Source organism: Bos javanicus, chromosome 13 (assembly GCF_032452875.1).
Source record: "Bos javanicus breed banteng chromosome 13, ARS-OSU_banteng_1.0, whole genome shotgun sequence".
NCBI classification, from domain to species: domain Eukaryota; kingdom Metazoa; phylum Chordata; class Mammalia; order Artiodactyla; family Bovidae; genus Bos; species Bos javanicus.
The window spans coordinates 18,399,160-18,412,641 of NC_083880.1; the positions used below are offsets into that span (position 1 = coordinate 18,399,160).

A 13,482-nucleotide genomic window follows, 5' to 3' on the forward strand; every position below is an offset into this window, starting at 1 on the left:
GTAGAACCAGGTTTTTTTGTTTTTACTGTCTCTTCCCCACCTCTTGGTGAATCTCTGTAATCAACCTTTTAGCTGCCTCTTAAAATCCTATGTAAGGTCTTGAAAATCCTAGGATTAAAAAGGAGAATGGTAAATGAGAAAGTACGACAGGAACTCCCCGTGACCAGTTATTTCGGTCAGTGTGCCATGCACATGAAGGAAGCATCACAGACTTGATGAGCTGTGTATACGCATTGACAAATTTGCAGTATTTGGCTAATGGCAGCATTTCTAACTTATTTCGGATTAGTGATCTTATCAGGAACTGGATGAGATCATTTATTGTTTGAGCTAGAAACTTTTGACCACCTTTTATTAGCCCTGTGACTCTGGGCAACTCACTTAATCTACCTCACTTAACCTGGATTGAACTTTAAGTTCTTTTATCTATAAAATAGAGATAAAGTAACATAAACTGTGTAGTTGTCTAACCCTGCACATGACTAGGATGAGGCCTTTTTCAAAGAGTAATAAGTAGAGCACAATTGATCCTGTGATATTTCCCTTCTAACCTTTGAAGAAAAGCTAATTTTTCAAAGCCTGTTTTATCTGTTTATTATTATTTCTAAATAGGGTAAGTCCTTAGACTTAGAATGACTAGGTCTTAAGTCATGAACAATTTTTATTTTTTTGACTTAACGCGGTTGGTCTTCCATGTCTATGTCTTCCATACTGGTGGGTGTGGAGGCCTGACTGGAGGGGAGTTGAGCCTCTGTGGGTTTTGGTATCCATGGGGCATCCTACAAACAGTCCCTGCTGATACTCAGGAATGACTGTAGTAAGAAATTGTTTCTGGATTTATATTTTATCCCACCAGCCGCAGAAGTTCCTAAGGGGGCCCTATTCCCTAGCATTGTTAACACTGTGCCATGTCAGTCTCTCAGTCGTGTCCGTCTGTGCGATGCCATGGACCATAGCCTGCCAGGCTGTCCATGGAATTTCCCAGACAAGCATACTGGAGTTGGTTGCCCTTTCCTAATCTTAGGGAGTCTTCCTGACCCAGGAATTGAACCTGTGTCTCCTGCATTGGCAGGTGGATTCTGTACCGCACTATGCCACCTGGGAAGTGTGGCATTATTAATAGTGGTTGGGATATTTAATTTATCTACCACATGGTAGGCAAAAAAAGTACTGTTTGTCGGCTGTTCCTATCATTGTGAGCTTTAATTGTTTAAATCCCAAGTTTAAAAGCATAGCATTTCATCAGAGTTACTAGATGAGCATTGAGGTCAGGACTTGCCCAAGGTCACACGGACAGTTGATGGAAGGATAGTTGAGGTACAAGAAGGGGTGACTTTGGGAATGTCCGTCCTAGCCAGTGAATTTTTGTTGTTATACTGAATTTCAATTAAAAAGTTCAGGCCTCAGATTTCAGCCTGATTTTCATTTTTCAAAAAATAGTAGGCTTTTATTTTTATTTTATTAAGTAAATATACAATACCTTATTTGGAGAATGTGGAAAAATGGTCAATTTTCATAGTCTTATTCAGAAAAGTGAATAATGTGAGGTGATGACGTACAACTAGCAGTCTGATCAAAATTGATGGACATGGGGAAAAAGAGAGATACATGGCAATAGAATTACATTCTGTTTTAATCTGACCTAGTATTCTAGCCCAAGGAACAGCATCAAACCATTACATTTTGTTTTTTTTATCTTAGGAAATGAAGCATTTACTCTGTAATGTGGATATTTCATTTTCATCTCTAAGATTCATGTTTTTTTTTTCCTAGCTCTTTCATTGTTACTGAAGGTAGTTAAATTATTTTTTTTTTATTTTTAATTTAAATTTATTTATTTTAATCAGAGACTAATTACTTTACAATATTGTATTGGTTCTGCCACACATCAACATGAATCCACCACGGGCGTACATGTGTTCCCCATCCTGAACCCCCCTCCCTCATCCCTCCCCATACCATCCCTCCAGGTCATCCCAGTGCACCAGCCCCAAGCATCCTGTATCGAACCTGGACTGGTGATCCATTTCTTATATGCTATTATACATGTTTCAATGCCATTCCCCCAAATCATTCCACCCTCGCCCTCTCCCACAGAGTCCAAAGACTGTTCTATACATCTGGGTCTCTTGCTGTCTCGCATACAGGGTTATCATTACCATCTTTCTAAATTCCATATATATGCATTAGTATACTGTATTGGTGTTTTTCTTTCTGGCTTACTTCATTCTGTATAATCGGCTCCAGTTTCATCCACCTCATTAGAACTGATTCAAATGTATTCTTTTTAATGGCTGAGTAATACTCCATTGTGTATATGTACCACAGCTTTCTTATCCATTCATCTGTTGATGGACATCTAGGTTGCTTCCATGTCCTGGCTAGAAGGTAGTTAAATTAGAATGTAATCTGTAAATATGATATACAATGCTCAAATTATGTCACTTATGTAAGAACATTAGTTTTTGATAAATTTCATCGCTTACAAATGAAAATGACCACTGCTTTGTGAGTAAAAAGCGTTTTTTTCTTTAGAGAGTTCTGGAGTCTGAAGAGCAAGTGCTTGTTATGTACCATAGGTATTGGGAGGAGTACAGCAAGGGTGCAGACTATATGGACTGCTTGTACAGGTAAGTGCACTTTCACTCTCACTCCCCTGACAGACGCCTGTGTTTGGTAGTTGAAGGAGTTTTTGCTTTTATGACCTATTAAAATGCACAGAACTGAAGCATTTCCTGATGTATGGGCTTTTCTCTGCTAAGGGGAAAGGTCTATAGTGCGGGTCATGTGGATATTTGGGAGCCAGGCCATGTGTGGAAACTTAGTCTGTGAAAACTGAAGCTGTATTTGATGGCATAGCTCTGTTTCTTCAGTTGTCTGGGACTGGGTAGCACGCATTAAATCTTGACAGATCTAAAGTGAAACTTGAGCTTGGATGAAACGTCTAGTGGGTCTAAGCCAGCACCCTCCTCCAGCGTGTTCCTCTTTGACTCCAGGATTCAGTATTTTGTGTCTCATGGAGGTACCCAGCCTCATCTCGTCCTGCCATTCCTCACGCCATTCTGTCCGTCTGTCTGGATTGCCTTTCTTCCTTTCCCTGAGTGACTAATCCCCATTCCCTGCCCTGAACTTCTTGCCTCAGTCTCCTGCTTAGATCTCCTGCCTTAACTGCCCCCTCCTGCATGTTTCCACGGCCCTCTGGCCTGGTGCTCTCTGACTCATTCACACCAACACTGGAAATAGGTACTGGGGTACACAGGCAGAATTGCATTTATTGAAGGATCGTGGATAAATAAAGGAATGATGCTGGCCCCAGAGGCCTGTGATGGCTGCAGTGAGAACTGCAGCCCCTTCTGTGTTGTGGCTTGGGCCACAGATGAACCGCTGCCTCAGTTTCTTACTGAGGAGAAACTGAGAAGCCGAGCTGACTTGCACATTTACATGGTGCTTTGCAGGAAGCCAAACTGGGGCCAAAGTATGGTCACCTCCTCATGTTTGTCCTTCTTTGCTTTATGGGTTTTTTGGTTCCTTTTGTTTTTATATTACCGTTGGACTTTACTAGATGTACGTTGCTTATGTTAGAAACTGGAGCTTAATTCTAAATAGCCAGTAGCTCTGTTTCTTCTTAGAAGAGTAAAATGTAATAAAACCAAACCAGAAACCAGCAATGGCTAACAAAGGCATGGCTTACTGTGGCTTTGGCTTTTATAAAATGGTGTCTGCCATCCATTAAACATCCTGACCATTTGATTTTTTTCCCTGCCTCATCCACCAAAGTTACCTAGTCATAAATAGAACTTTGAGAATCCCTTAGCTGAACTATGAGGGAGAACAGAGGGAGGTTTAAGGATCAGAGTGAGGGCGCATGAGTGCCTTTTCACCTGCTGAGAAGCTGGGGCTGCTTATGTACAGATGACAAAAGAAAGCACTTCACCCGTGTGTGGGCAGTGGGACCCCTCAGTAGCTGAGATGCTTCAGCAAAGATCCAAGTTATTTTTCTGTTCTTTCTTAGTTTTCTGAGACAGCATTCTCTTGGTTCTTCTGCATCTCTCTTGACCAAAATCAGTTTGGTGCTGTTGAAATTAGTACTATTAAAGAACTTTTATTAAGTTTTATAATATATATGATGCACACACATATATATATATGTGCGTATGATAAAATCATATGAGGTGATTTTTTACAGTGGAGGAAAACTGTGGGTCATAGAGGTTAAATGTCTTTGCTCAGAGTCCCTGAGCTGGAAAAATGACAAGGGGAGAATTTAAACCAAGATCAGCCTGATCAACGGCTTTATTCTGCCTAGTCTCATTCTAGATAGAGACTGTCGTCATGTAGGTTCTATTCTCATTCCTTAGCCACACTCCTTATTCTTTCTAGGATGATCTCAGTTACTCCTGGTTTTAACTATAACCTGTATATCGATTACCACCAAAATAGACGTTTATTTCAGGTAGCCTCAGCTTCAGAGGAGTATTCTTAGCTGACAGCCTGTACCTCTAAGGTGTTCTGTGGGTACATAGTACTGCTGCACATGTTTATCTTTTATGCATGTTATCTTTTATGTTTATGATAAACGTGTTATCTTTTATGCATACACTGCCTCCAGTAATGCTTATCTCAGTTAATGGTAGTAATAGACACCCAGATGTATGTGCCAGAAGTCGCTTATCCTTCACCTGAGGTTATCTTCTCTGCCTGACGGCTCTTGGTCAAATCCTCCAAATGTCTCTTGAATTTATTATTTCCTTTGCATTGCTATTATAGTATGGTAGTTCGACCTTTTTATCATTTCTCACCTGTATATTAATGATAATGTAACCAGTTTCCCAGCTTTTGATTTCTAATTTAGTAAATTTCTTAAGTGCAAATTTGATCATTTAGTACCTTTCCACTGTCTGTAGCAAAGGCTTAGAGTCAATGGCTCACAGGATTCACTTGGAGTGTTTTGTTTGACCTCCATGTGGTTGGCTTCATGTGATAATCATCATTGCTTAATTATACCAGTAGACTGAGTCATGAGATCTCACGAAGGTACATTTGGCAGTAATTAGATGAAAAGTGTTTGATACTTGTTGGATAGTAGGTTATCCAGGCTATTTTGTTAGCAATCTCAGTCTATAAGGAAATCTGTATAAAGAAATGTAAAGGAAAAAAAATCAGTTTTGTTTCAAAATTATTTTTCAATATTACTTTGAAGTAATTTCTAGCCTCTTCTTTACTCTGGTTGATTTATAAGATGGATGTGCCTTAGCATAGGTGACTTAAGGATTCTGATCTTAAAGGAAAATAATAATGTTCCTGTCCCACTTTTCCTGCTACTCCGTACCTGTTTAGGCCCTGCTGGCCCTTGATGGAACTGCTGGGACACAAGGTTACTTGTTTAGTCCTAAGTTGTGTCCAACTCTTTGCGACCTCATGGACTGGAGCAGTTAGCTTGAGACCTAACAACTCCTGAAATCTAGCAGGTATTAGCATGAGAACAGTTCTCGTAATGCAATTCTCTTAAGATAGGTTGAAATGCCTGATTTCTTAGAGGCTTCAAATTTACCTTGAGGCTCTTAGTTCTTGTTAGTTAATGCTGTTGGGTTACTGCTAGTACTCCAGAAAAGCAAAGGATAATAATTAACCACTTTGAGCCAGGATCAATTATAAAAATGTGTACTACTACACAAGTTGCACCTGAGCAGTGAAGGTATTACCTGTGCAAAAGAGTAAAGACTATTTAAAGAATTTATTGGAAGCTATTTTATGATCTCATAGTATATATATGTTTGTTTAAAAACAAATGTGTGGTTAATAAATTCTACTGTAAAACGCTACAGTGACTTAGAAATTAAGAATCATGTCTGAATCAAAATGAACAACTACCCTACTGTTTTCAGTTATATCTATAAATTATTTTAAAAGCTTCTCTATCAAGCTTAAGCTGTCAAGAGTAGAATATCTGGAATGAGAAGGATCTAGATAATAAAAGTTAGTTTAAAATTTATCCCATGAGGGAAAGAGACTAGTGACTGGTCTTCTGAAATAACACAGCGTATGAAGCTCCCCTGACACAGGGTACTGGCTCTGAAATATACACACAGACCTTGGGAAGGGATCAGTGAATCCAGACTTCTGCAGATCTAGCAGCTTCTCTCCCAAGTCAGCAGTGCTAAGAAGTTTACATTTAATATAGGAATAAGGGGGCTGCTGTAGGCTTCTGGATAGGAAGTTGGTATCCTGAAAATAGTTTTCAGATGAATGAGAGATGCCAGAAATGGGAAACAGAGACCAGTCATGAGAATGTTGATGCGCTTGATCCAAACGAAGAGTCAACAAATGTATTGAAAGTGAAAAAAGAAAACAATGGGAAGAGGTGATGAATAGTTTAGAACAGGAGGACCAGCTGATGAAAAGGAGATAAAATGGAGTGTGAGGTGAGTGGTGCTCGCTCAATTCTAGGTAGGATTGCTGATGGCCATGGTATGCTGACCGGAAAAAGAGTGGTTTGGAGCAGAGGCTTTTTCAGAAAGGCACATGTAATGGTGCAGGTATGACAGTTAAGTTTCCCCTGCTCAGAAATGTTACATTTCTTCCTGTTGTTATGTCCTGCCAGATGGGTAAGCTCACTGGGCAGAAACTACATTTTTGTTTTCCTTTTTTCTGTCCCCATTGCCTTGTTGTACCTGGCGCGTAGTATGCATTTGGTCAGTACTCGCTGAATGAGAGAGGGAGCCCTTGTGAATTTTCTGAGTCAGCTCTGCCACTTAGTAGTGGATGGCCCTCTGCCGAATTCTTTAAACTCTCTAAGCTGCAGTTTTCTTACACATAAAATGGGGATCCTAATGGTACCACAAATACCTGCCTCCTATTATTCAGCCAGCAGCAATGCTTAGGGCTGTCTCTGACGCGTAATAGGCACTCCATAAATATTAGTGACTGTTTTTATTTCCTGACATTCATGGCTTTTATGATCTGGCTCCAGGCTGCTTTTCCACACTTGTGTTCTACTGTTAGCTTTTGCCATCCATGCTTGCTGGAAAGTTACCCGTTTATTCATTTTGTTAATTCGAAGAAGTATTTTTCAAGGACTGCCTGTCTGCCTGCCACTGTTCTGGATACTGTCTGGCAGCCCTCACATTCTAGAGAGTATGTGTAGACAAAGAAAGAACAGGGTTATTTCACATGGTGGCAAGTACTGTGAAGAAAAGAAAACAGTTGTGTATCAGACACTAACTTCACAGGAGGGTGGGGAGTGAAGGCTGGTTTGGCTTGGGGGTCAGGTCAGGCCTGAGAGGTGTGTGAGCCAAGACCAGAGTGACCTAGGCCAGAGGTGCCTCCCTGCCCCAGAGAGTCTGGTTTCAGGTGAAGCAGGCGTTTTCTCTTGAGCTGAGGCTTCCTCTCTCTCTCCTGGAGTTCCCCTTTGCTCAGCTGGAAGCATGGTTGGAAACCCAGCAGGAAATTACGGGGGTTATAGTGAGAATGGAAGGGAAGGTTCATTGGTACTTGGAAGGAAATGAGTTTGTAAGCAGTGGACAGAAGAGACTAAAATGTTGAATGAAGCTCCACAGTGTAAGCCCTGGAGGCCAGAGCTTGAAGTGAGTGAGCGTGGGAGGGAATGTGTGTAAACGATTGTGGCCTTGTGCTTTATTATTTCCCATCGTTTCCTAGAATTGGCAGAGGAGTTACGCCGTTGAGATTTTTGTTGTCTTTGCTTTCAGTTTCAGTTGTCTGTGAACACTGAGTAGACCTTTGATTTCGATGCAGCAAACGTGTGTGTTTTAATACAGAGATTTCGTGGTTGTTGCCTAAATACTTGTATCGTCAATAGCCGTTTTCACCTTGGCAGAACCTGTCCAACGAATAGTTTTAGGAGGTGAGCACGAAGGGCCTTGTGAAATCTGGGATGGTGGCAAATGGTACTTGAGTATTGCGCACCCTTTGCACACGTTTCCTTTAATCTTAGAACTCTGTCATCTCAGAGATTCTAAGAGTTCATCACAGTCAGTCTTTTTTTATAAAGCTGTTTCCCTCTGGTTGACACGGTGGTCTTAATTCTGTCCATTTTTCCTTCTACCTGTCTGTAACAGTCTACTCCATTTTCTTACCTAGTGATTGTGATTTTGTTTTTGGTTCAAAAATGAAAAGTTACATATTTAATGGTGATAAAATATAAATTAGAGAACTTACTTGAATTTGATCTTTTTAAGCATTTTCTGTTTAATTCTTTGCAAAGTGAACTCAGCTTATTTAAGGAGAATCTGAGAATGAGCAAATTAACTTGTAGAGGGTCTGACCCTTGGATAGCAGGTCTAAGAGTATTAGAAATTTTGGGAGCAAAACCCTTGAGTTTTTTTAAGTGGGACTGTGGTAATAGGATTTTTTTTTTCCCTACCCTAGAGGTCTTATTTTTTGTCTTTTAGGGCCTTGCAAAGAGAGTTTGGCTGATAATTTTTATCTTTTTTAAAAATTATATTTCTAATTTCTTTGGGGTGTATTACTGAACTATTCTGTAGTTGATTATAACTCTAAAGTTATTGTTCTAAAATTCCAAGTTATTTCTTTTCCTACTGATTTTGACATAGCATCTTGATAGTACATTTGTTTTTCAGGTATCTCAACACACAGTTTATTAAAAAGAATAAACTGACAGAAGCTGACCTTCAGTATGGTTATGGTGGTGTAGATATGAATGAACCACTGATGGAAATAGGAGAGGTAGGACATTCTTTAAAGACTGGCAAACATAAACCTGTTTTTATATACCGAAGTAACGTGATCCACTGTCTTCCTAAGAACGCTGAGTTAACTGTCTTAAAATTGTCAAGATTTAAAACATCATAAATGTTAAATAAATGAAATACTGTTATAATTTACTAAGACTTTCACATAGATGAGAAGAACAGAAAAGATGTGGGAAAAGTATTATTTTAATAATTAAATTAATGGTGGATGAATGACAGAAGGTTAATAGTTTTACTGTATGAAGAAGCTCATAAAATATATTTAGAAAATGTTGAGACTCTTATAGTTTACAATTTAAAAAAAATGTGAAGGACATGGACTTCAAAGAGAACCCAGAAGAGATGAAATAGAAATCTGTGGATGCAGCAAACTTATTTTAACTAAGGTTTTATAAAAATCATTTATTTCTGTAAGATTTCCAGTTAATGATAAAACCTTAATTCTGTTCCTTATTCAGAATGTCCGACATGTGAGCCAGTGTCATTTTAAATTAAGCCATTTATTTTCCTTATGTATATTCAGTTTTTATTTGAGTTTTGAAATAAAGTTATAAATACTTCTTCTGATGGGTATTTACTTTTACAAATGTTTAAAGCAAACACTTTAATTCACTGAGTAATTCAGTGAGTCAAATACTGAGTAATTCAGCCTTAATGATTTTCATTTTTCCTGGCAGCTAGCATTGGACATGTGGAGGAAATTGATGGTTGAACCACTTCAGGCCATCCTTATCCGAATGTTGCTCCGAGAAATCAAAAAGTGAGTGTTGACATCGATCTTCTTAAGTTGGTTCTGATTTGCTGATTGAAATGGTTTAAAATAGTGAACACTGGCCTGGCTGTCCACTGTACATAGGCCCCATTTTACTGTAATGACCCTCTTTTTCCATTTTAATAAAGCCAGTATTTTAAAGTGGTTTTATAATCTTTTGGTTTTGGCGGGGGGCAAAACCACAAGATTTTACTATGACATATGCTTAGTAAATAAGTAAGTCCCCGAAGGAAGTGACTTCTTCTGTAGTCCCGAAACCTCTTGGATCCTGTAGGCAGTGCTGCTGAGTTCTTTGAACATATTCTCAGTTGAAACCCTGATGACGATAACCTGCTCAGGAAACGAGATGCTTCCAGTTAGTTGGTTACCGTTATAACCAGTTAACTCATGAGGCAAATTTATGAGAAAAAGGCTCTAGAATGGTTGATTGTGCTTGTGGCCCAGAGAGGATGGCTTGTCCAAGCTGCTGTGTGAATAGATTGTGGCACAGTGTAAGTTTTCCTGTGGAGTCCAGAGCGGGGCGTCCTTGGCTCAGGTGTGGCCTAGAAGATTCTTACTAGACCCTAGGTGACTGGAACTGCTGTGAAGGGAATTCCCTAGACCAGTGAATTGCCACATGATATTGGCCACTCCCTCTGAAACTGCTTTCTTTAAGAAGACCCAAATAGGGAGTTTTTTTATGTGAGGGAAAAAAGGAAAGCATTTTTCTTACTGTGGGGCTCCTAATAGGAAATAAGGGGTTATAAAAAAAAAGTTCACCAAAAAGGATAAGACACTATTTTAATAGTTAATGTTAATACCAAATAGGAAGTATGTGGTAGGAATTAATAACTTGGTTTTTTAAAATGGTCACTCACACTTTAATAATTCCGCTGTTTCCAAAGAGGATGAGAGAGAAAAGAGGCAGTGGAGAGGTAGGGTGGAACTGTCTTCTTCCTTCCTCTTTTCTCTGCTGAACTATGAATGACTGAAAGGGCACTCTCAACAAGGGTTTTAGGCTCTAATATAATTTCCTTTGCTAAAAATATCAACTTTACTCTTGAAATTCAGCTATTTTACAAGTATAATGGAAATATTATAAATTTTCTAAATGCACTTTTAATGAGTGTCTCTTTTGTAACAATTTTGATCCAACCTCGTAAATTTTTAAGTGTGATTGTTAGCTTGTTAAAAGTGAATTTAATGAAAAATTAAGGAAAGCATGACTATGTAAGAAAAACAGTAACAACTGTAGGATACTAATTCTGGAAAAGACATGGAGACCATGGTCAGAGACATTAGGCCAACTCATTTTAGTTTTGTTGTTACAGTCAGTTTCCTTTACAGTATTATTTGACATGCTTTACTAATATCTCATTTATTTTTTTATGTCTGCTTTATTAAGTAGGTATTATCTTACATTTTCTAGTGAGGGGTACTAAGGCTTAGTAATAATAATAAAATATGGAAACTGTGTACCAAGCAGCGATTGAAGTTTTATATGCTAATCCCATTTAATCCTCGCCACCCTAGGATTCTGGTATGATTTACCATTTATAATGTGTTAATCTTCTTTGAAGATTTCAGAAAGTTGAGGGCCATCTCGGCCTTGAGGTAAAGTTATCTGTCAGGCTAATGGAGGATTTTTTCAAAAGCAGAATGTAGATTGCAGAATTTTTTTGTTTGCTTAAGAGAGTCAGTGAAACAGTTCTTAGTTTAATTTTTGTTTTTTGTGGTATCATTAAATGTGTACACACAAAATTTAATTGATAATCCAAAAGTAAAGTTGTTCCTTCTATATAAGGAAGAAAGAAACAAGTGATGGAGTCATAGATGGTGCATCATATTTTCATAGTGTCTGCTTTACTAAGGAAAGATAGAAGTAATTCTATTCATACAATAACTTGTCTTTTATAGTAAAATAGTAGAATGCCAGCTGGGACTTTCAATGTAGTAACAGCCTAACATTGATAATTTTAATAAATAAAATGCTGTAATTTCATGGATCTAAATGTTACAGTGTAAGAATGTGAAACTGGAGAGAAGAAAGCAGATCAGTTTTTTAATGCAAGTAAAAGGAATTGTTTAGATACTTAAGGATACTACTGAAAACACAAACTCTTTAATGTTAAATGAATTCAAAATTGCTTTCCTTTTTCCCAGTAGCTCTGTGTTAGCTTTCTAGTGTCAAGATAGTCTTTGAGCAAAAATAAAAACTTTAAATAAAATTCTTTGTTCACCTGTGAATTAGGAGCAATTTATAACATAGGCTGCTGTGACTGATTTGTATTTTCTCTGACATGTTCATAGGCTTTTTATTCTATTTCTAAACTGTTAAGATTTCATTGAGGAAAAATATAGATTTCATTGAAGAAAAAATATAATCGTGGATAAAAATAAAATTTAATGTGTGTGTTAGTTGCTCAGTTGTCTCTGACTCTTTGCAACTCCATGGACTATAGCCAGTCAGACTCCTCTGTCTATGGAATTCTCTAGGCAAGAATTCTGGAGTGTGTTGTCATTACTTTCTCCAGGGGATCTTCCTGACCCAGGGATTGAACCCAGGTCTCCTGCGTTACAGGCAGATTCTTTACCATGTAAGCCATTAGGGTCTCATAAAATTTAATGTAATAGGCTTAATTCTTTCATATGTCAGTTTCTAAGAGAGGTTTAAATTTCCCAGCTCATTTTAGATTTATTGATTTTCATCCTTGCAGTGGCTCTTTTTGCTTTATGAATTTTGGGCCTCTGTTGTTGTATAAATATGAGGATTATTCTCTTCATGTTTTTTACTGTTACGTAGTACCTTTATCTATCTTGTGCTCTTTTTCCATGTTCTGTCACATGTTAATATTATTATAACAGTTTCCTTGGATTTTGGGGGATTTTGTTGTGTGTGTGTGTATCATTTAACCTTCTTCGTGTAAAATTAAATATAGACAGAGGAGACCATACAACACAAATGTATAGCTGAATGAATTATTGAAAGGCAAATGCGCTTCTAACTGCCACCCAGGTTAAGAACTGGAGCCATGCCAGCCTCCCCTGAAACCCTGTGTGTCCCAGCCCCTGCCTTTCTCCCAGAGACACAACTGTCCTGACTTCTGCGCAGTCACTTTCCTGTTTCTTTATGGTTTTTTCACCCGTGTGTGCATTCCTAGATGCTATAGTTTAGTCTTGTTCATCCTAAAAAACATTTTAATCAACAGATTTCTCCTCCATCCTTCATTTTTTTTCCCACTTGTAATACATTTGTTCAGGAATCCTGGCCGTTTGATCTTTACACTTTCGCACTGTCTAGATTTCTCTAGTTGAGTGTATGAGGCCCACTTATATGTGTTCCTTTGTCCTCTGTGTTTCCTGTAAATTGGCAGTTAAGTGGCCTACTCAGACTCAGGTCAGTTCTCCCTGGCAAACCAAGATATTTTGTTCTTTCATAATGTATGATTTTTACTCTTTTTTTAAATTTAAGCAGCCACTGATGCTAAATGCTGGCATCTTTTAGTTTATTGAGATTTGTAAAATAGTGCCACTTTAATCCTGTTGTTTGATTTTCATTTTTTAACTTGAAAAATTTTATTGAAATATACTTACCCTTGTCTATTATTTGGTTATCATATACGAAAGATGAAATAACTGCTTTTTTTCCTTTTCTTTACCCATTTGTCAGGATAATGAATTGGTTTGCTGTCATCTTCAGAAAATGGCCAGTTAGCTTTTTCCACCCAATATATCATGATGAAATGTAAAGACTTAAATATATTTGATGTGTTTCTATTGTCTCGATTTTATTAAAGTTTGAATAGCCTCTCTTTGGTTAGTTGGTGCCAGAATCTTTTTGCTATGACCATTGTCATCCTTGATAACTTTCTTGCTATCTCGTGTCAGGATGTTCCAGGCTTATCTTGTACATTTTCTTCCTCAGACCTGGCACCAGCTACTCAGTGAAAAACTTAGTTCAAAATACACAAGTGATATGTAAATGCATTCTTGAAAAACATT

At 38.1% G+C, this 13,482-nt stretch overlaps 1 protein-coding gene across 5 annotated transcripts in view; it reads left to right on the plus strand.

Annotated features, from left to right (window-relative positions):
• The window catches only part of CUL2 (cullin 2), a 71,483-nt gene that overhangs the window by 24,774 nt on the left and 33,227 nt on the right, over positions 1-13,482 (plus strand). For 4 of the 5 annotated variants that reach the window (XM_061435913.1, XM_061435910.1, XM_061435911.1 and 1 more), the window contains exons 4-6: positions 2,536-2,630; positions 8,598-8,703; positions 9,407-9,489. In XM_061435913.1, coding sequence (XP_061291897.1) covers positions 2,536-2,630; positions 8,598-8,703; positions 9,407-9,489 — 284 coding nt within the window. Of the gene's footprint in view, positions 1-2,535; positions 2,631-2,685; positions 7,862-8,597; positions 8,704-9,406; positions 9,490-13,482 lie in introns of those variants that run through there. The other variant, XM_061435914.1, reaches the window with a different exon arrangement.